The sequence below is a fragment of the Amblyomma americanum genome, chromosome 2 (assembly GCF_052857255.1).
Source record: "Amblyomma americanum isolate KBUSLIRL-KWMA chromosome 2, ASM5285725v1, whole genome shotgun sequence".
Classification (NCBI taxonomy): Eukaryota; Metazoa; Arthropoda; class Arachnida; order Ixodida; family Ixodidae; genus Amblyomma; species Amblyomma americanum.
In genome coordinates, this window is record NC_135498.1 from 88094764 (window position 1) to 88117749 (window position 22986).

Genomic DNA, 22986 nt, shown 5'->3' on the forward strand with positions numbered 1-22986 from the left:
CACCTGAACCGCGCCGTAAGGAAAGGGATACAGGAGGGAGTGAAAGAAGAAAGGAAGAGAAAGGTGCCGTAGTGGAGGGCTCCGGAATAATTTCGACCACCTGGGGATCTTTAACGTGCACTGACATCGTACAGCACATGGGCGCCTTAGCGTTTTTCCTCCATAAAAACGCAGCCGCCGCGGTCGGGTTCGAACCCGGGAAGTCCGGATCAGTAGTCGAGCGCCCTAACCACTGAGCCACCGCGGCGGGTACTGCACGGCTTAGGCACTGGAATTCACGCCGCGTTTCTGTTACCGTGAAGTGCCATGGTTTAAGCAAACCGTTCGGTTTCCGTATCTCCACAGCCTTGCTGTGCAGCTTTGAAAGGTATTTGCCATTCGAGGTCCGACCTGTGTACTTATAACCAATTTGTAAAAAAGCGGTAGTGTAGTCAGAGTTCTATTCTGCCGCCCGTGTCATGTCGCTTGAGCGAGTGGCTGCGTGGACGGTTACACACGGAGGTGAGGGAGAACTCTGCGTTTGTCTCTTAACGTCTATCGTCTGCCCTAATCGCACGTTCCCACAGCAAAGGTGTGAGTACTGGTTCCTAATTGAAGTTCTGAGTTTCATCGAAGCGGGCTGGGCGCGGTAAAGCCTGAGCTCGCAATCCTGAAATGTCGCCTTTGATGATCTCCATTACCGAGGCGCCATGCATGGCGACACTGGTTAACAAAAAGAAACATTTCTGCCGCTACACTGAGCGGCGCTTAAGCCGCTCTCACAAACATGTTCTTAGCACCGCTGAGCTTGTCTCGAATGTTGTCTAACTTTCTGAAGAACAGTTAGTGCCATGAATCTTGAAAAGAAATACATCCGGAAGCGCGGCGACTTCGCTCTGCCGTGTTGATTTCTTAGGCCTTGACATGAGACACGACATTCGCAGTGTAGTCTCCCTTCGGGGACAAAACACGGGATTGGGCGAGGTCCGCCTATTACACAGCGACATGTGGCCTTTCTTCCGATACTGCAGCAACCTGCGTAGTCACACCAGCGTAAAGAGCATTGCGGCACGACGTACCTTGTACTCTCCGCCAAGGTTCTCGGGCACCGTGGCGTAGTAGCTGTTGGGGTCGACGTTGTCCAGCGTGACGGTGTTGTTCCTCCATCGCACGGTCATGTTCTGCAGTTTCATGGCCTCCTCGAACAGACGCACCTGTTCCGGCACTGCAGGGAACAACGAGGGTGCACAATGAACACGGGGTGCTTAAGAACGGTGTTGTTTGAGAACGGCGTCATTGTTTTATCGTCGGTTGCCCACTTGCGCCAAAACCCACACGCATTCAGATGACGTTTCAGACATTCCAAGACATTCAGTTAGACCCTGAAAAGAACTCGATTGACCAAGTCGTGTAAACAAACTGCCCGTGCCTTTCTGCTTTGTGACGATGTGTACTAGGCCAGTATCTCTTGAGCTACTCTGAACCTCTCAATTCATGTGAACGAGTCTAAGAACGGTCACTGAATAGCAGGTGACTTCTCAGGTAGGAACCCGCAGCCATTGTTACTTTGCGGGCAGCAAGGAAACACAGATCGACTCGCTGTGCGTGAGAATACGAACACAGGACAATTGAAACTAGTTTAGTGTTTAGGGAAACCGCCAAAGTGTAAACAGTAGTAGATCGACAAAAATTCTCTCACTTAAAATCTACGGCACGTTATGGGTTTCACCGAAACACATGGGAGTTTTACATAGTTGCCTCTTCGAGTTGGTGAATTCTGCCTCGCCCTGACATCTGCTAGTCGTCCGGTTTGCTTAGCTGGTACAGCGACTGTTCCGGAGAACCGTTGGTCCCGTGTTGGATTCCAAGTATGGCAAAGCCGCAAAATCTTATGCAGTTACCCTCTTTCTTGCAGACGAAGCAGAACAACACTGAGAACGAAGTGAACAGTTTAGAATGGAAGCAGTCCTTTGTGCCGCATACTGCCGACAGCAGCAGATTTTGTGCGAAAGCACTACTTAACACCATCCCAACCAAGACTTGTGTGAAGCCCCGGAGTAACTCGGGTAAGTTCGGGTTCGCAGGAGCGTCGCGCAAGCTGCAGCCAATGGGGGCTTTAGCTCGTCTGCTCGGTTTAACTACATTAAGGGCCTACTGCATGTTCGTAGTGATTGGTGAGTGTATAACTAATTTTACTGAAAACTTTTGGAAATCCCGGGTTAGTAGTTTTTTCGCATTGTCTCGTCGTACAGAGCCTCACGCCTTAGGCCAGCTGCAGAGCAATACGACGTACCAAAGTTGCAGCGAAAGAGCAAATTATTAATTTTGAAAAAAGCAGGCACTGTTCGTGTGTTTTATGACGTAGAAGGTGTTAAGATTGTTAACTCGCGCAGATGTCAAGCGCATTCGTCAGCGTCTGTCGGCCAGTTTGCAACGTGGGAAAGCCAGCTTGTTAAAGGACTAATAAAAGGGTGTACAAAAGTTAGCACAAGGCAATTTTTTTTTGCTCTTTTTTTTCTCAGCCAGATCACAGAAGTCGGCGAATGTGCTGCGTTAGGATTATGCATCAGCTCGGGGAACTGGGGGGCTCGAGGGTTGTGAACCAGGCATCAAGAACGACCTCGCCGCACGGTAAAATGATGACAAATTCTTCACCCGAGTACTGACCGTGCAGCACCGAAGACCCAAATTCACTCCGAAGCAACCAGTGTGGGATGACTCTCGCAGTCGACCGTGCCATCCGCGCATGCGCAAAAGGGCCTGTTTCCCAGCTGCCGAGACGCACGTTTTGTCGCAGTTGCTCTCAAATTCAACGCCGACATCATCGGCGACCATCACTTTCTGGTTATCGCTCACTCTGGCGTTGCACGTTAACAGCAACGCAGTAGTTTTTGTCGTGAGCAGGTGTTTGTTTGTTTTACGAGTTCAATGTCCCAAATTGACTCAGGCTATGAGGGACGCCGTAGCGGAGGGCTGCGGATAATTTCGACCACCTCACAGTACACGGGCCTCTAGCATTTCGCCTACATCGAAATACGACCACCGCGGCCGGGATCGAACCCGCGTCTTCCGGGTCAACAGCAGACCATCATAAGCACTGTGAGCGGGTGTTCGGCTATAGGCTGCCCGCTGTTCCTCACCCTGGTTGCCGGCGCTGCGGTAGGCCTGCACCACGTGTGCATCCGGGTAGAAGTCGGGGGTGAAGACGCCCAGTCGGTTGACGGGCACCTCGCTCTTGTTGAGGAAGCAGTAGCTGAGCAGCACCATGATCACCGGAAGCACCACCAGCGGAACCACGTGCATCGGGGCGCGCAGGAAGAGCAGCATCCGAGCCTGCGTTATCCGTCGGCCACCACGCTGTGGACACCTGACTTTCACGCAGCAACCGTGAGCACGCTGCCGGTGGATGTCACGCGGACTTTGGCGGTGGTGGGTGTGTTTCGTAAAGTTGTCGACCGAATTATGTTTAGTGTATGAATAAACTAGTTTTGACTACGATCATCTCCGAAAGCGCCCTTAATGTCTGGAATTCAGGAGGGTCTACTCAAACCTAAGCTGTGTAACGCCCACGCACTTAAAATGCGGTTTGAAAGTTATGAACCTCGAGCGTTTAGGAATTGCTGGCCCCTGCATCGCAGAAATTCGTAAAACTGACAGAGCTAAAGAGAAATATAAAATTACTATGGAATTAAAAACTACCAAATAAGTGTCAATTTCTGGACGTCTTCAAGCAATAAAACTTCGCACACATACATGTGCGCAAACATAAACTCCTCAATAGGTAGTCAAAGCCATTTCATGATTTAGAAGTACGCCCTGCGAAAACTCAGACCTCCGGCGCAGTTAAAAGTTTTCAGTAGCCCTTGCAGCGCGCCTATTTCACTCCTTACACTTGCTTTGGGAAACATGCGGGAACTACGGTTTGCGCTATACTGCATGGTCATGATATTCTTTTGTTTGAAGATACGAAAACCACTGACGTCAAGTCTGTATTGCAGGATATTGAAGGGTTACAGAGCAGGCCGTCGCGCTAATTTTAACAACGCGAGACTCCTCCCTGCTTCCTCACTAAAGTGGGCGTCTTTTCGTGTCCATTTGAAAACGAGCGTCGCAGCGAAAGACGGGAGCTGCCATATGTGGCTCTGTTCAGTGTAGCGGTTTTCACCCGACGCCGCAGAGGAGGAGGAGGAGAAATAAACTTTTCGGTCAGCACTGAGGCCCAGTGAAAAAAATTGGCGATTGTTTAGCTCTGGTTAAACCTGGAGTGACGCGAAAGCTACAGCTGGCCGAGTGGAACTTGGTCACGTGATCATCCACGGCGCCGCGCCGCCGGAAGCTGCACCTCACCACGTGAGAAACCACGTGACAGCGTGGCGGCGTCGCCACGCTGAAGGCTCGAAATGCTACCGTAATGTAGCTATCGCTACAGAAGAGCGCTTGCTCCGCCAAGGCCCGTTACTCATCTGCCGAGCCTGAGTGAGCCAAGCAGTTCAGGAAGTAGGGGGAGGGTAAAGAGAATAAGCAGAGGAAATGGCAGCCTTACATGAGCGCACACTATGTGTCCCGTATCTGCCCTGATCTACGGACAGCCGGCACAGTGAGCACTGCCATGCCATCCGAGGAATGCTTGCGTAACCCCACACTGCTGTATCTCTGCAGTATGGGTCACTTTAGAACTCGTATGCTCCTATGCAAGTGTCCCACTCACGAGCGCTATCGCAAGACAACTACACACGCCTGGAAGCTGTCGCCTCGCGCTCATAGATTTCACTGCACTGCTAGAAGCTGTGAAGTTGGGAGAAGTAGCGTAAGCGTGGTGCGCAGTTTCCTTTTTCTTGTTTTTACCTAAAGCATTTTCAAAACAAGCGATTACGAGTGTTCGCTGTCACGCCGACTCGCGTCCCAGCTCAATTCATCAGGAAAATCAAACAGGCCTCGCAGTCCACCATTCATCCTGTGCGGCACACTTAAAAGCCGTCGTTTGGTCGAGGACAGACAGATGGGGATGCCGGCAAGTGAGTTCTAACGTTGTACGTTGTTCATAAAATAACGAGGCCTGAGCGCTCCGAAAAAACTGACGTTTCTGGCGGCTTGAACCATTTTTTCCCCTATGTGTACGCGCGTTTTCTGTGGCTTCGCACGCTGCAAGTGTGGTTTAGAGGAGCAGCGACGGCAGGTTATGTGGCTAGCTTCGAAGAGTGAACGCTGCCCGCAGCAGCGGCTTACGGCGCACCGTTTTATCTTCCTCCGCCGTCCTAGCAGCCGAGGCTATGGCGCACCTGCGCTGCCAAGGTGGCACTGCAAGTTTCTATTCGGTGACTCAAAACTGCTTTTGTCAGCCGCTTGGGCCGCTGCAAACGCGAGAACACATTCTGCGATACCACGTTTGGCTGACAGCATTCATTGCCTAGCTTCTATCGGCGTAGCCCAGATAGCTGACGCACGGCATGTACGCCTTCGACAGAGCGCGGAGGCTCACGCCAATAAGCGCCTGAAGGTGGCGCGGAAAAGTACGAAGAGTACTACCCAAAACTGCTTGCTCTTCTCGTTAGGTAGTGTGCTATGGCGCTGCAATCGTCACCGCAAACTTCAGCGCAAGTTTCCCATAGCCGGAGCGCAAACGAACTCTCTCACCAGAGGGGAATCGCATGTATGCGAAGTGCGATAGGCGAGAGAAGGAGCATGGGACAGTACAGAACGCGAAAGCGGCTTATGCGTAACAGATGCTGTTGGGATAGCTTGCTCGCATTTTGAAAGTAAAAGCTGCGAAGGTGGAATGAAAGAACGGCGCGAGTTGAAGCGCTAGGCAGGGACAATCTTCCTGCGTTCCTTCTTGCTACTTCTTCCGCTTACAAATCCAGATGTGCACTAGCCCACACAAACCGGCCGCAAGTCTAAGATAACATGTAGGCGATCCTTCACACAAGGGCAAAGCGCCAAGCGTTTAGAGACGGATGCGCCGACGACTCGTAAGCCAAACAACGCTCTGTGTTTGAAGCCCTGCCCCTGCCAGCGCAGCACGGCGTCTGTTAAAGACAACGGCCGCAGACACACTGCAGGATCGCGGCAGTTCCACTGCCGCCCAGCCCAAGACGTCATTTTCAAGAGTGTGCGATTCGGCGGCTTGAAATAGCAAACTGCTCCGCGAGCATGCGCTAAAACTGAGGTAAAACTGTGTAGGGGCGCGCATTCCTCGTCGTCTGTGTCGGGAATGTACTAGGCAGGGAACTCCACCAAAGAGATCCGGACTGGAGTCTTAGCTCCACTAAAGCTGATTAGTTCCTGCTCCTCCGGTTTGAGCCACCTGCAGTGGCAGCGTTCACAGGAAGGAGAGGTGAAATATGGACACTCCCCGTATGCGGATGTCTTCGGTATAGTGCCTGGGCCGCAGTCGAAATTCAAACGTCACCGCAGTTCCCTTTCTCTCGCAGCTGAATAATACAGCACTGCGGAAGTCGCGAATTGGCGACTTCATGGCCTCGCCCAGGAATGCGCCTCTCCAGATGGATTACTTTGAGCGAACTATCACCCGTTATCCTCTACACACAGTCTAGCCATCCGCCCTGCAAATTTCCCGCGATTAGTTTCTGCGCGTCATTTACAACTTTTGCCACGGGATTTTATGACCCGAACGCAACCTGCCGTGGGCCTCAGCTTAAGATATGTGTTTAGACTATAGGTTGTCCGGGGTTTGGAATGAAACGGTTTTGTTTCATTCCCCACCGGTCACACACATTAGCACCTACTCTACTACAGACGGAATGGGATAACAGGTGGATGTCGGTGGCCACAACTCTGTGGTTCTAGTAGCGTGTGTGTCTTGTTACGAGCGGCAAACGACGTCTTTCTTTTTCTCATTCCGTCGACGCATATCTTCACTCTTTGCATATCGTGGACTGGTCCTGTGTTTTGTGCACCACTTTACTCCACGAACCACCTACCGGACTAGAAAATCGGGGGAGATGGGGTAAAGGGAGAGGCAAATCGGAAATGAGGGCAATTTAAGGACGGTTGGCGTAAGCTGGATCCTTGCACCCCCGACAACTCATGCCCCTGTGGAAACTGAAAACGCTCAGCCAGTGGACAGTTAGTAGTGTTGTCCCCAAGCTAGCAAGCGATGCTACGCTCTAAACGGAAATATACACTCTAAACAAAAAGGAGTAAAAAGGGAGTAAAACTGTACTCTAGCACAGGCCTTTTTATAAAAGAGTGTGCGCTAGAGGACAGTTTACTTCCTTTTTACTCCCGTGTAGGTGTATTTGTGTTTAGAGTGTAGGCCTGTATGGGAGTAAAAATAGAGTAAGCTTTCCTCTAGCGCACTTTCTTTTATTAAAAAGGAGAGAGTTAGAGGACAGATTACTCCCTTTTTACTCCTTTCCGTTTAAGGTGTAGGGTGCAAAACTATAACAGCGCCCCACTCGCCTTAAAGAAGGCCACGAATGCCTGCAGGGCGCTCGGCTCCACGCTGGTCACGGGCATGGTCTCCTTGGTGTTCTTAACCAGCTCGATCTCCTCGATCTCCTTCTGGTAGCTGGTCTGCGCAAACACAGCGGCAGAGAGTCGGCGCTTTGAGACGCGTCACTTCCGTTGGTCACTCTGGACAGCAGCTTAGATGCAAGAGTGGGCTAGCTGGTACTGCGTGGTCAGGACAGACAGAACCTGAGAAGAGCACAGACATGCGCCTGTCTGCCCCTTTCCTTTCCTACATCGTTCTCCTCTTCACTGTGTCCCTACTAAGCTTAGTCAGTCATTAATAACAGAGAGACTGCGACGAGATTGTCATTTTTTTTGCATACGTATGTCTCGATACCAGAAGCATTAATGGTCGCCCTTAATTGGCGCAAAGTTTTCACTGCTCTTTCTCTACGTGGTTCTGTCATGGGGGAAGGAAAGGTAGAAAGGTAGAGGGCTCTCATCTGGCAGCCTATAAAACACTGGTCTGTGCAGACCTTGCGTTTAGCGCGATTTGTCAGGACGCGTCAGAACGACCAATATGCAAAACCGTGCAGAAAAAGGGCCCCTTGTTAGAACACGCAGCAGTTGATTGTGTCTGCAAAAAAAGTATGTGTTAAGGAACACAGCAAGCGCTTTGACGCCAAACACTCCTTATTCGCATGGCTCCAAACACCAGAGGATGGGAAAACAAGTGGGTAGACTGCACGAGATTCAGTAGACAAGCGGAAAGAATTCCGCAACACGTTAGCACGAATGCTGCCGACACAGAAGCGGCCACAGTGTTACAGAGCATATATACCATCAACACATTAAAACACGCACACACACGGAGGCACACCATGACACGGTGACATGCAAAACGTGACGGGTAGAGCAGGCAATGCACATAAGCTCAGGGAGCATTGTTTTAATTGGGATGCAGATCACAAGCACGGAGCAGCGTCGAAGGTGGACGGCAGACACAGGAATGCAAGCTGCAAAGACAGGAAAAAAAGGCAATGTTACTTGGGGTGAAAGCAGTTTGGATGCTGAATGGAAAAGCTAATTACTGCAAGCTTGAGTTTTTTACACCTAGCAGCGTTACAGTGATTCCGTCTAATGCACAAATGCCTCTCAAAAATCGCCCACCGACTGACTATGCAAAGATTACTCCCTAAGCACCTCTCAGCAGACTCGTCAATTGACGTAGCATTTTTCAATAAATTCTTGAACAAACATGGCGCGTCCACTTCGGTTACACGCAAAAGCTCGATATATTGGAAAACTGTTCATAAAATATATCTTTCAATTTTTGAAACACTGAATAGTTCAGCGATAACCGTGCCCAATAACGGAACAAACAGTAAATAAACGCCCTGGATAGAGAAAACTCGTTTCGCGCACACTCTATATAATTGGATCAACACATCAACCTGGGCACGCACAGTCTACGAAGATTTCGACTGCTATTTTGAATGGCACTAGACTGAAGAACCCGTCAAGCCACCGCAAAGTTCAGCTGTCAGGCGAGAATGCCGAACGTCATCGCCAATGTTTTGATCTATAGTCGGATACAACTCAAGAACGAAGCGGCTTTTTCCCAGTCAAAGGACCCCCTTCCAGCTAATGGCGTCGGCCGATTCTCTTGAGCATGCTAGCGTGACAATGCAGAGAAAGGGCTGGAGGGGGTCCTTCGACGGGGAAAAGCCGCTTTGTTCTTGAGTTGTATCCGACTATAAGTAGAACTAAGTCACATTGCCAGAAGGCCACTCCACTCATCACGTACTGCATTTGCATTTGCGGACGGTCCGTTAACAAAAGCTTGCTTGACGATAGTAGTTGGCTGGTTGGCTTTTGGGATTTAACGCCCAAAAGCCACTCGGGCTATGGGAGACATCGTAGTGGAGGGTTCCGGATAATTTTGACCACCTGGGGTTCTTTAACGTCATTTGACATCGCACAATAAACGGGCTCGTTAAGAAAGCTTTTGTTAACGGACCGTCCGCGAATTAAAATGCAGTGCTGCTTCTCGCGGTCATAGATCAAGACCATAAATGAATGGCGGGCAGGAACTTTGCATCAAAAGATGGTTTTTCTTCGTTTTCTTCTTTTAGTGCGATGCAACGTCATCCGTGGTCTGACTAGAAAAAAAAATAAAAACGTTGGACGCTGTGGGAACTAAATCTGGCGTCAGCAAACTCACACAGCTTAAATAAATAGCAGAGCCGCGTTGGAGTAGTAAACAACTGCTTCCCTAAGATTCTATTCTTATCGTCCGCCGCGCGGACTATAGCAAAGCCGGGCGGCTGCGAGTTTGCGGTCGTATCTTGAGCAAATGACGATGGACTAAAATGACAAGAATGGAGTAGAATGTGCTTATGTAATTTTTATATTAACGCAACCTCTTCCGCACGCGCGATAACGGCAGGCGAGTGGCCGGAGCCTTAGATTCCGCACCCTTATCCCGTGTTTTTGCGTACGAATATTTTATCGAGTGCTAAGATTCTAGTTAATTAACCCCCGCTTCCGCAGTGTCGCACGACTTTACAAAGGCAAGGTTTAAGTGGCGCTTGCAACGTTCATCGCAGGTATGGAGCTGCAACTACCGGATTTACTCGCGTATAGGCCCACGCGTTTTAATGCGATAGGTTTAAGCCTCATGGGGGGAAAATTCGTCGTCGGTCATAAAATTTGCCCAATGGCTGACGGGAAGAGACGTCGCCAGGGCGGATGATTTCCACTGGCGGGAGGTAGATGACGTCACCCAGAATGGAAGTGACGTCATTTTTGGTATTTTGATCGTTCACAAATCAAGGATACACTTGCTGCCACCGTTACAGCGCAGAGACTTTTATGCGGTCTCTGTATTCCACAAACTGCGCAGACGATTCTCAGCTGAGGCCGACACGATGTTCAGAATGGAGCCCTACCGCGCCATTACCGCATTGACGGCGCACTTTAAAGGCATTAACATCGAAAGACGAAAATCGTCTCAATCTATCAGCACCGCGGTGAGATCATGCCTCCTGGACGTATTCAACAATTACATAAGATAATTATAGCACAGTGCGATCCGCATTCGCTTTCTCTGTTCGCTTCCGCGAGGAGCCAAGAGCAGATGCGCAGGTGGCCCGGAAGGGCCAGGTGCGGGTGCACATCTGCTACTGGGCAGGCACAGCCGAATCCTGGATCATGGTCGACCAGTGCGATATTACAGCTTTTGTTTTCTTGTGCGGTTTACAAAGTTAAGGGGTCGACCTATACGACGTATGTAGCTATATGCGAGTAAATACGGCAATCGCATTCATGCTCCACTTGTGTCGCGGCTCTCTAGCAAAACTTTCAGCATGCCAATCACAAGCATGTGCGGTCAAAAGACTTGCTGCTGGGACGTTGAGGCACCGATCGTAAGTTGAGCATCTGCAACATTTTATGAGTCTCAGCAATGACGGGGCAGCGAGAGCCGTTGAGCCCTTTCCCGAGAAAAAACTTATATAAACTTCTTTATAAACTCCCCTATTAATGAGGCAGGAACAAGGACCTGCCTCATTAATAGGGATGCCCCGTCTATCTCTCAGTCACAGGAGTTGGCTTAATGCTGCCCCGTCAGTGCGCAGCCGCAGCAACTCGCCCAGTTTACTGGGCACCGACTCTGACGATGAGCTCGTTTAACGCGCTAGCAGACTTCGACGAGGCAGGCTCGTCCCGAGCTGACTGTCGTTTCTGGCTTATAACAAGTCCAGTTTGTTGTGTGTTTCCAGGGCTCGTCGAAACCATTTTGGGGGAGGGGTTTGCCGGCATGTCAGCACGGTTACTAAACCATTTCGGTACTGTTGTCGAAAAAAAAAAATGTGCTCATTAGGCGGTTAATGGCGTCTAGGCCGGTTATGCTCGGTTAACTGTTCCTTGCCTCTCTCTACTCTTCTTTCTCGAGCGCTAATTCTTTCAGTGGGCCTCGCAACGCAGTCCCACGTGACACCATGCCTGAAGTCAGCGTGCACCTACCTGACGCTGGTAGCGCTCCGCAGAGTGTGCAGCGGTTCCATGAAGGCGCGCACCGTGCTGCGAGCAAGGGGTTAGTCTGTTAATGACGTCATTATTTGAGGACGGCGATGGTGGCCGTTGACACTCACCCGACGTGAGGAAGACTGGCCTGCGCTGTGACCGCCGAGCGGCTGCCCCGCAGACAGCAGCTGCTTCTTCGTGGGCGGAGGGCTGTTGCGCACGGCACTGCTCGCGATGTCCTCCTGTCGTCCCCAACAAGTCTCAGCATTCCTTTTCTCCAATTATCGGAAAAACTAAAGCGCACGGCTTCCTCGGCCGGCTCTGTGTAGCGTTCTATAGCTTATACGAGCAGGTTCCATCGACGACTGTACCTAAATGAGCGCTGTCGAAGCTCTTCAACGCATGTTTGGCCTAGGGAACGTTTCCTCAAAACTATATTGTGCAGTCCCCGTCAAAAGTATATATAGCCCAAATGTTCGCTTCTAAGCTGTTTAGCGGGGCTCCCTAGATCATCTAGCAATCAAAAACTTGGGAGGATTGAGGAATCGAAGTCATTTATTGTTCGAGAGCTTACGGTCGCTGATTATGCATAACCAGGCACGCTCAAGGCGTCGCAAACAAACCCCTTCGGCTGTATACTTTTTACGGGGGATGTACCTCAAATTTATTTGTATCGGCGGCAAGGTTGCCGTAAATGAATTGGGAGCCGCCATCGGTTCCCGATTTGCATTCCACCCATTTCCATTTTCAATTAGAAGGTCAGATAGCCCAGTGTGCTCACCATAACACGGTGCAGACGGGACCGTCATTTTCACATTTACGCCATGTTCACTAAGAATTAAAAAAAAAGGTCCAACTTTCGCGCGCGGGTCTCGGTGATAATTGAGGCAGCTCCCAAGTGCGCAACTGAAAAGCATCGCCAATGTAAACCCAGCTGCGCCGCCCTTCAATCAGTCTTGCGACGTGTGAAACATTTGGTCTGCAGACTGGGCGGCTAAAAGTGACGAGATATTGTTGGCACGATTACATTAGTCACGCTGACTGCTACACTGAAGCCAAGATGATCGCTCTTACATGGAGTATTCGCAAAACGTCTCATGGAAGGAACGGCGAAACTGGCAAAAACGGGCCACACTCTGACCTCAGGGTGGCGCCCTATAACGCCGTCGCCTAAAACCAATATTGCGGAGATCTGGAACAACGGGGCAGTGCCGCCGATGCGGCGCCGCAGAGACGTGTACTACACCCACGGGGTGTTCTGAACAGGAGGAGCACGCGGACATGCGGATCCCGTATACCTGTATGTCCCGCAGGTGCACCTCTTCGGGTTTTTCCACCTCGCCCATCTTGAGGAAGACCTCCTCGAGGGTGGTCATGGAGATGCCGTAACTGCGCACACCCATGGCTCCGTCGGCAATGGCCTGCTCGACGGCGGCGAACAGCGAGGCGAAGTTGTAGGTCGAGTCCATGGGCAGGATGAAGGCCAGCTCGGTGCTGGTCGATCGGTACACCGAGATGGCCGGCACGAACCGCTGCACCAGCTGGGTCAGCTGCGCCTTGTCGGCGCCCTGCTCCACCACCATGCTGCAAGAGCACCAGCAGGCCCATATGGCATCTTGCATCAGCTTGCACCCTTTAACAACGTGCGTGTGTGTCAGCAAGGAAAAGGCATGTATATCTGCTCACGTGAGGTGGTATCCGATGCCGAAGCGGTTCTTGAGAAACAACGACGTCCCAGCGCACCTCAGTTTTCCCTTGCACAGTATTGCCTTCCAGTCTGCGATTCAAGGAACAGACCGGTCATTGGTCGCAGCTAAACGTGCTATCGTTTTGAGGGAGCTCGCAAAAGTTTTGATCTGCGTATATGTCAGAGCCGAATTAATTCCGACAGTGGAGTAGCTGCCAGTTTTTTTCACTTCAATTCTCTGGGTTATCGCGATTCAGTCTTAGGTGAAGGTGACATCACCTATGTCAAGCATTAATCAACTATTGCAGCTAGATTTTATTTTATCCTTCGACGTCACTGTATCGAGATTTCACCGATGCATTTTCCCGACGCCCCGCACGAGACAAGAGGCAGAGAAACAATAAAATTATAAACAGCGCTTGATTTAGCCAATTTTCCTCAAAAACATTTTACTGGGGACTGCACCTAGCTGGCAGGCCCGCGTCATTCCTAAGGTTAGAATTTGCAGAAAATTTCCTGCTAAATCCGCATTTTTCACACGGCCACTCTGGGCGTGCGCGCCTCTTCTCCTTGAGCCCCACTGGTTGAAAATTAAATCGCCAGCTGCTACTGCGCATGCGCAGTTCATGTTAGTGAGAGGTTCATGCGACAGATGGCGGCAGCTGCCAAGCACGCGCTTGCCGCTTCGCAGGCGCAGCTGTCTCCTCGAGGAACAGGATCGCGCCTGCGTCTCCCACGTGCGTTTGTTTTCAACCAGTAGCAGACGAATTTTCTCCACTCCCCAGAGGGCGCCACATCTTGTGAAAAAGGCGGATTTGCTTGCGTATCACTTTTCAACGCATTTCCCTCAGGAACTAAATCATCATGTGCTTTAAATTATCGCATTAAAAAGGATTTCAAGATGATATTGACTGATGCACAATGAACTAATTAGAGCGCTTTTACTTCACTGCATTTGACTGCTTTCTATAGCTACTTTCAAAGTTTGATCAATGTACTAATGTTATCACTGCTTGCTGCGGTTGGTACCTCCTTGTAATATGCTTATTTTTGGGAGCAACTCCCCCACCCCCATGGCAGTTTTCACTTGGGGCTTTGCTAGGTCAATACGTATTACTTAACCAGCGCAATAGTATGCCCTATGCTTAATAAGCGTGACTTGAAACTTCAATGTAACTGGATGCGGCGAGCGCACAGACCCACCTGCGAGTATGTCGGCCTCGTCCATGAAGTGCGTGGTGAGCACGATCACCTTGCCCTCCTTGCGCTTCTGCAGCTCGCTCCACAGATGGCGCCGCGAGGATGGGTCCATGCCGCTGCTCGGTTCGTCCAGGAACACGATCTGCGCGCACGAGAAATATGACGTAGTTCGCAAGAGGAGCACACACGAAGGCGCTTTCGCTTATTTCATTCGTTTGGCTAGTTAATCTAGGATGCTTAAAATTAGACGGCTTACCTCCAGCCAGCATGTGCCACGAGCAACTTCTCATGCTTTCTTAAACAACCCATTCGAGGCTGGTCATGCAAGGAGTGACCATGCTACGCCTCGATAGCGCTCTTTACTGCAGAGAAACTGTGCCGCTAGAAGTAGCCTTCTATATTCATAATCGGTCGCTGCAGCTAAAAAGTAAGCGAGCGCGCAAGCCTCCGAGTCGCATTCCCTGTCTATAGCAGAATAGCTAAACAGGATTAGAAAAAAAGCCGACGGCCCGTGAGCACGGGCGTGTAAACAAAAATGCACGAAACTATTGGAAGCGTTCACCAAAAAGTCGATCATGGCTATTTTTTGCTTTGGTGCAAAAGGTACAGGCTTTGTCAGAAAATATGCAGGTCACTGGGCACGTTGCAGGCCGATGATGTGGGGCCCCTAAGACTTGGAGCAGTGACGACGATAACCCATTTACCCTCGAGAGACAGGGAGCGCATCCTATGAACGGCACGGCCGGACGACACGGCCCAGTGGCACTTGAGGCATATTTGTCTGTTGCAAAGGCGCTATGTGGAGCATCGTTGCTAAACACCCCAATCACTAAACAAGGAAAATCATAGAGGGAAATTCTCTGGAAAACGACCACAGCCGACTTCTTTGCCCATCCTTGGGATATCTTCCAAATAGAGGTCCCGTCTAGAAGGCCTGTCTTGTTATTGCATTAACATGCACGCGGTTAAATTTCCAGAGGACAAGGCACACCTTTGGGTCACCGATGAGTGCGATGCCGACAGACAGCTTCCGCTTCTGGCCACCGCTCAGCTTGACGGCCTGCACGTCGGCCTTCTCTGCAAGGTCCAGCTCCAGCAGGATGTTTTTGACCTGAGTAGGAAACGTACAGAGAGGGTTGAAGTCGAGGCTCATGTAGTCTGTTCGTTGACGTGCGGCGCCAGTGCAGACAAATCACGCTCTGCACTTGCACTTACTCGCCGAAGTTTTGAGGTACTCTAGAAAGTACGCTAGGCCTATCTGGCACGTATGATTGCGAACCTTGCAGTGACTGCGAACCTTTACTGAAAGCAGATTAGTTGAGAGAGTGTGCAAAACGGTGATTCACGGGGTATCTGAGAATGTCCACACTTCATAAGCACGTAGCCTACTGCAAAGGCAAACACAGTTTTTGTAGCTGTGGCTGTAACGCTTCATAGCCGTTGATTACGACTCTGCATATTAATATATTTACCGCTCTGTTTACATGCCTCAAAGCCATCACTTGAGATTAGGGCCTTGCATTGCAACGCTTTTAGGGGCATTGCAACGTTTTTATCAGTGCCGACCATTCCGGCTCAAAGGTTTCCTCAATCGTTCCAGGTGTCAGGGCAAAAAGATTAACTGAAATCGGAGCATGGAAACGAGAGTTATTCCTCTTGGGGAAAAATAAAAACGAGAAGAGACGAAATCGCATTTAACTTGCCCATTTTACTCTCCCAGTGCCGAGAATAGGTGCTACCGGTCAGAATTGCGCCTAGCATACATGCAGGCACAAGCAGCAGAAGTTAGCCTGCAGTTGTTGCCTTGCCTGGGCAGCCCGCAGCCACGCGTTGTGACGGCGGCGTCGTTCCGCACACGCAATGCTGACAGCACAGGTATGACTAAAGGGTGGAATCACAGGAAAGATACCCGATGCGTGCTTGTAATACTCATGGCGTTGGTGGTGTTGTAAAGCACGAATGCCTACTGCCTGCGGCATTTTCACTTGCCACGTTTGTAACATTATACATTTTGCATGGTGTTAAGCACCGTTCGCTGGCACGCAAACTGCGTCGATCACCTTCGGGAATCGCCGGCCGCAGCCAAGGGCACGCTGTCGCTCGTCATCGGTCGCGAGAAGTTCGCACGACTACTGCGAGCAGCTTGTCTGAGTGCGCACCGTATGCGACCAACAGCAGCGATATCGCCCGTTTCTGGTCTCAGACAGACAATTAACAGAAGAGATAACACGACTCGTATTTCCGTCTAGCCTGGTGAACTAAACGGAACCTCCTTGAAAGGAGGAGGAGTAGCGGCGTGCCTCGAGGTCGATGCTGGTGGGCGGCACGCCCTTCATGCGGGCGAAGAAACGCAGGTGCTGCCTGGCGGTGAGCGTGTCGAAGAGGATGTCCTCCTGGAGGCAGACGCCCAGCATGGAGCGGATCTGGGCCACGTCCTCGGCGCGTTCGGTGTGCAGGTCGTAGATGCGCGCCGAGCCCGAGGTTGGCTTGAGCGTGCCCACCAGCATGTTGAGCAGCGTGCTCTTTCCGGCGCCGTTGTGGCCCAACAGCGCGGCGATCTGGCCCTCGTGCATGGTCAGGCTGACGCCGTCCACGGCCACCACGGGGTCCTTGCGCCACGAGGTGAACACCTTGCGCAGGCCCTGAACCCTGCAGCACGGGCAATGAACAGTGCCTCACGTACTGCCTCGATGAAGCACCTCACATGAGACGTCACGGTCTAACACTCTACGCAGTTTGTTCTCACTAGCCCCCTGCGGCAGCCGCAGCAATGACGCAGCTACGCGGCAGTTGCATGCGTATAGGTGCGGGCTACACCTACTCTCTCCCGATGAGAATTTTGAAGCACTTTCTCATGTTAGTGCGAAATGCCCTTCTCAGCTATCCCAGATGGTTTTAGTGACATTTTCTTAAACAAGCAGCCCTAGTCTTAACTGCGTTCTGACGAACCCGTTGCACGAAGCCGCTCGGGGAGCTTTTTTGTTTGCAGACGTTGGTACCTCGACAGTTCCGCTCGACACCTGTACGGCCACTTCTCTCGCTTTTGCCGCTTGGCCCGCTCTTGCTTCCAAGTGCCAGTGAGGTCTAGCACAGCCTTCGCGTGGTGCATAGCCTGTGTCACACTGGCATACTCAGTCAACACTGGGCGCAGTCGCCACTGAGCTTAAAGCCAAGTCGATTCACGCAGAAAAAAAACACCGCCGAATATCAGATGAATTCAGAAAGCTGGAGTTGCATATTGTCGCTTATTTGCGTTATTAAGTTCCCCGAGTTGTTCGCCGAACCTAAACTCACTGAAAGGTAACTCATCTATGAGGGCAGCTGTACACCAACGATGGTTAAGGCCACCTATGTAAATCCACTGAGCACTCAAGTTTTTCACGATATGATGAATGCAAAAAAAAATGCGAGGCAACCTCTTATAAAGTGTTGCACCCTTTAACGCTTGAAGCAGAAGGTAAATCGCGTAAGGTTATCGTCCCAGTAACATGCTGAAGTTTCCTGCTTCAGGCAACAGAAGGACACTGAGGTCCTCAGTAGCGTTCTCACTTGATGGCCTCCCGTCCGAGCAGCTCCGCTGGCCTGTCCTCAACGTCGGGGCTGGGCGTGGTATCAGGCTTGCCGAGAGCGTCCGCATCGGACGGTTTGCGCCGTCGGCCGTAGCCAAGCCAGCCGAAGATGAACAGCGGGCTGCGTCGGTGGCCGAACTCGCCTGCGACGGAACAGCCCTCTAGCAATGCTCAAATACTCGACCCCAGCTGGGTCCCTTGACCTCACCATAAATATCCCTACATCTTTCTAGGCTTAGTAAAGACTACGGATGCGGACCATAAAAGTGAAATAACCAGTAGAATAAGAACGGGTTGGAGTGCGCTTGGATGGCACCCTCAATATATCCTGTAATAAGAGAGTAATTACTCATAGACATCCACCCAAGCTCAGCCACGCGGCTGCGCTTAGCCGTATGGCTGCATTTGGGTGAATGTCTATGAGTAATTACTCCCTTATTACAAATCTACTCCACCTTCGGGCATTCCCCTAAATATTCCACCGATATATCCTGCTGGTGCTCTCTTGTGGTGTCGAAACTGGGAGGCTAACAAAAAGCTTTGAACTTAAATTGAGGACAGCACAGTGAAGTATGGAAAGGAGAATGGTAGGCGTAACATTAAGAGAAAGTGAGAGAGCAAAATGGGTTAGGGAACAAACACAAGTTAACTATATCTTAACTGAAATCAAGGAAAATAGACGGGCGTGGGCAGGGTATGTCATGCGAAGAGAAGATCACCGATGGTCCCTCATAGTAACATAGCAATTTCCAAGAGACGGCAAGCGTAGCAGGCAGCGGCAGAATATCAGGTGGGCGGATGAGATCAGGAAGTTTCTGCGGGTAAGGAGGCCGCAGCTCGCACAGGTTAAGGTTAATCGCAGGGAGAGACCATTGTCCTGCAGTATACGCAGATCTGGTGGTGATGACGCTGATAAAATACGATAAAACTGACTTCGATCAAATCTGTGCAGTCTTTCGCTTTCCTCCCACTAACACGTCACATGTTTCTGCGCGGGAGGCCTTCGTTCCAGATGTGTAAGCATAACGAAATAATGCAACGACTATCATAAATTGACTCACAATATTATGGCACTTCTTTTCTCATTTGCCGCCTGAAGGAATGTGTGCATTGGCAGTGTAAAATGTTTCCTTATCATCTCAAGTATGTCTGAAACGAAGCAAGCACTGAGCTTCTGCCTACATGAGTGAAACCATGCGTTTTCACCCGTAAATTATTTCATTAGTTCGGTTAACTCGAAATCAAAACTACACTCGCTTGTTCTAGGGAAGCGCCAGCATTATCTGTTCAGATTTAAATACAAAACTTGCTCGCGTTTTTTTAATGTTACGTGAGAGCCTGTATAGTATACGAGACATTCATGAAGCGCCTTGTACCTCTTTGACACAATTTTGGATGAAATATAAGCCCTCCTAGCGTTAATTTTTTTACTTCTTTCGCTTCTTGGATGTATTTCAGCACAATGGCGTGCCATGTGGACGAGCCTCACGCTGTAATATCAAAAACGCAAAAAATATGAGATGAGCTTAAGTCTCCTTACGAGCGGAAATGCGAAAGCTGTGTGCGATCCGCCACCTGCGTCATCTGCTGGGCCCGCGCTCTACATTGCAGAACAGGTTTTCAGTGGGTGCCGCATGACGGCGCCACGACAGCACGCCAAGCATGGATGGAATTTACCGGGAACGGAGAAAATTTGTTACTCGCTTGATTGCGACTTCTGTAATTAAGATTCTTATGTCACACGCTCATGTCGGCCTCAGTACATAATTCAAAGATGCGTTTTTAAGAACTGTGCATTCACTATATGCGCCTTTATTTAGCTCCAAACGTCGGAGTGTCGTGGCGGGATGTCAGCGTCACCGTCTCGCACGCCGGCGGCCCGCGTTCGATTCCTACCTATGCCCCAATTTTATTTTCTTCTTATTTTAACTACCATACAAGTGCGGACACTTTTTCGGACAACCTCTGTCGACAAATTCCGTCCACGCCACTCATGAGCCAAGAAAGGCTTTCGCATTAAAAGTAAGGCGAGATGCGAAGTGGGTTTCTCCACTGTGCGTGCGGCAGTGCACGCTTTACAGGCTACACTGGTATGCATGCAGGTACTACGTAACACGCAGTCTTTGCCAAAAAGTAACCAGGCTGCGTGACTTACTTCTTACACGTGTAACAGAGCCATTACAGCATCCCTAAAGCTCAAAATGGCTTGGAAAATGAGGGCAAGAGCTCTCCTTACCTTACAGATATTTAGAGCTTTAGGGGTGCTAAAGTGTCGCACTGTGCATGCTAACCACAGAGAAATCCTGGCACAAAGACGGAGGAAAGCTTGAACTGAAGTCTGCGAAAAATCGGCTGCGTGTCTAGCCGCAGCTTTTTGTTTTGCTCTTTCGCTTCTGGCGAGCGGGAAAGGGAAGCACGAAAAAAGGTATTGACAGACACACAGATGACCTGATGCGATGAACTGCGTAAGCACAGTTCGCTTTCAGGATGATTCCTTGCCCTTTTGCCGCATCCCATTGCCTGAAAGTTGCACCAATTCGCTTTACTTTGGCTGAGGTTTTATGGCTCGCTGCAGGTATTGTGCTTATATTTGCTGCATCGCGTTGAAGTAGTAGGCGAGGAACCCGTAGAGGAAGATGTACTTTTGCTGCATTTACACTTCGCTTTAGCTTGGTCGGGTTTTATGGTTCGCTGACTACTCTTTATGCCTTTACATTTATTGCATTATACACATTTCGCCTTTGCGTGCCGCATGTGATCTGCCAATGGCGCAGGCTCGTTTTCGGCCCCGCTTTTCTCCTCTCCACACTCACCGCTCGCTTGGAGGCGTTGCTATGCCCGCCCCTCCGCCTCCCGTCCTGGAGCGGTTCCCGCGCTCGGCTCGCTGCAGGTGCCGGAGGCGTCACTCGGCGGCACACGCAGAGACACACGTTCATATGTTCGCCTAATGCCACTCATTCTCCCTTGCGCAGTAAAATTATATCCGCTCGGATTCAGCTGCCGAGAGAATCGCAGTTAAGACCCGTAAGGGAGCTGAACTAGACCAGCTGCGGCGCTCTCTGCGATTCGTTCCCACATAAAGTCACGCGGCTGACGTTCCAGGCGTCAGAACTGAGGTTCTATCCAGCACAGCTGCAGCCCGCACATGACCTGTGCGGTCGCTACCCCGACACATACGCCGTCGTGCCTCTTTATCGTTAGGCTGGCGTTACCCGTGGTCGGTTCGGGGTCTCCTCACCGGGCACGATGGCGTCGAAGTAGTAGGCGAGGAACCCATAGAGGAAGATGTCCACAGTCAGCATGATGATGGCGCTACCCACGGAGAAGCCCTCGTCGAACACGTGGTCCCACCGCATGGCGCCCTTGACGTCCATCTGGCTGACCTTTTCCACGCCCAGCGTGAAGGCGGCCGGCGACAGGAGCGCCAGGACGTAGAAGACCCACGTGGACACGCGGCCCTTGAGGAACACGGCGAGCATGTAGAAGAAGCTGAAGATGAGCATCATGAGGCCCACCACGGAGCCGGCCACCTTGGACTTGTCGAAGAAGGGCGTCGCCATGAAGCTGAACATGACGATGGTCAGTCCGTACAGCAGCGACAGCACGAACACGATCAGGATGTCCGTGTTGGGCAGGATGCGCAGTACGTACACCATGAAGGTCATGATGGCCGCCACGTTGGCCACCACCACGGCCTCCACCAGAGACCAGGCAGTCCTGCAACGCGAGGGGACCGCGGGTGGGCGTGGCTTTTTTAACGCATTGCCTCAAGAAAGGCCAGTGCAAGAGTAAATGGTGAGCGCCGTCAGTAAGTAGCCAATGGCAGGTGGCCCAGCTGCCACGGCAGGTACGAACTTAGTATACTACGTCGGATATAACGAACCGTATGCCACCTCGGATATAACGACTTTTTGTGTGGTAATCTTGGATATACCGAACCTTAGTTTCACCTCGGATATAATGGACTTTCTTGTGTTACGTCGGGTGTAATGGACCGAAGTATTCCGCCACCTCGGATATAACAAAATTTAATGTCTTGGCCTCGGATATAACGAACCTAAGTTGTCCACCTCATATATAACGAACTTCTGGCTGCTAACACATTGAAACGATTGACCGCGATGATCGCCCAAGAGTTTTTATAAAAATAAGTCTCACTACCACTGATGCAAAAATCTCTAAACGTGTGCTGTTAACGCCGAAGACATTAGGATTTGCTTACAAACGCAAACAGTACGTTTTCTAAAATTTTTCTGTACCGTTGTCGGCCGTTTATTTTTTAGCAGAGGAATCCATCGGCAACACCTGACGCGTCAGAGTCCATTGTCAAGGCACGTGGGTGATTACAAGGCCGCTTCGCGATTCACCAGATTATCGGGCCCTCGGAGACCACCTAAACGTGCCCTTGTGACAGCAGTTATCAGCGACGCTAGTGACAGTTCCTGAGAGAGAACCTTCTGGCACAAAGGAGAACACACATTCAGCACGGAGACCACAGGACGAGCCCCCTTGGTTCTCTGCGCTGAGCATATGCATTCCTCTGTGCGCTGCAGGATCTTTGATTCTAAGCATGTGCCCAATTGCCCAGCATCGTCTTTGAAGAATGACAGTTCTAGTTGGCGTGCGGGCGGAGGGAGAGTCGTACCAGTAGGCCGAGGGCATCATGCCCATCATGAGCATGCCCTCCTTGATCTTGCGCTCCTTCTCGAGCACGATGTTGACGCACAGGACGGAGACGAAGGGCGAGAAGGCCAGTGTCAGGTAAAGCGGCACCAGGGTTCGCCACGTAGTACCCGGGTCCACGTACGCCGGCTTGGGCATCAGGCGCACCACGATATCGGGGAGCTTAAGGTCGCTTTTGGTCCACATCTGCGCATGCGCGGCGAAATTAACGCGGGACATCAACTGATTTGTAGCCAACCTTATGACGTATATACGCAAAGTGGACACGCTTGTCAGATTTGCTCTGCTTGCCCGGTTTTCCGCTTACTGGTATACATGGGCACTTCCGTGTGCGCGCCTGTTTTCGCACGTTGTTTCCCTTCGCGTTGCCCGGAAGTGACGCCCTGCCGGGAATGTCACACCGCAGCGCACGTGCCACGTGACCACATC

The 22986-nt window shown here is 50.9% G+C and overlaps 1 protein-coding gene across 9 annotated transcripts in view; it reads right to left on the reverse strand.

Moving 5' to 3' along the window:
• LOC144121578 (cholesterol transporter ABCA5-like) overlaps nucleotides 1–22986 on the reverse strand; it is a 101223-nt gene that overhangs the window by 10344 nt on the left and 67893 nt on the right. For 6 of the 9 annotated variants that reach the window (XM_077654859.1, XM_077654858.1, XM_077654860.1 and 3 more), the window contains 13 exons: nucleotides 22520–22743; nucleotides 21113–21591; nucleotides 17855–18017; nucleotides 16606–16954; nucleotides 15297–15416; nucleotides 14309–14447; nucleotides 13105–13195; nucleotides 12717–13002; nucleotides 11547–11660; nucleotides 11419–11475; nucleotides 7402–7515; nucleotides 3120–3312; nucleotides 1059–1204 (listed from right to left, as the gene is read on the reverse strand). In XM_077654859.1, the coding sequence (XP_077510985.1) occupies nucleotides 1059–1204; nucleotides 3120–3312; nucleotides 7402–7515; nucleotides 11419–11475; nucleotides 11547–11660; nucleotides 12717–13002; nucleotides 13105–13195; nucleotides 14309–14447; nucleotides 15297–15416; nucleotides 16606–16954; nucleotides 17855–18017; nucleotides 21113–21591; nucleotides 22520–22743 (2475 nt within the window). The remainder of the gene's footprint in view (nucleotides 1–1058; nucleotides 1205–3119; nucleotides 3313–7401; nucleotides 7516–11418; nucleotides 11476–11546; nucleotides 11661–12716; nucleotides 13003–13104; nucleotides 13196–14308; nucleotides 14448–15296; nucleotides 15417–16605; nucleotides 16955–17854; nucleotides 18018–21112; nucleotides 21592–22519; nucleotides 22744–22986) is intronic. The other 3 variants (XM_077654863.1, XM_077654865.1, XM_077654866.1) reach the window with 1 other exon arrangement.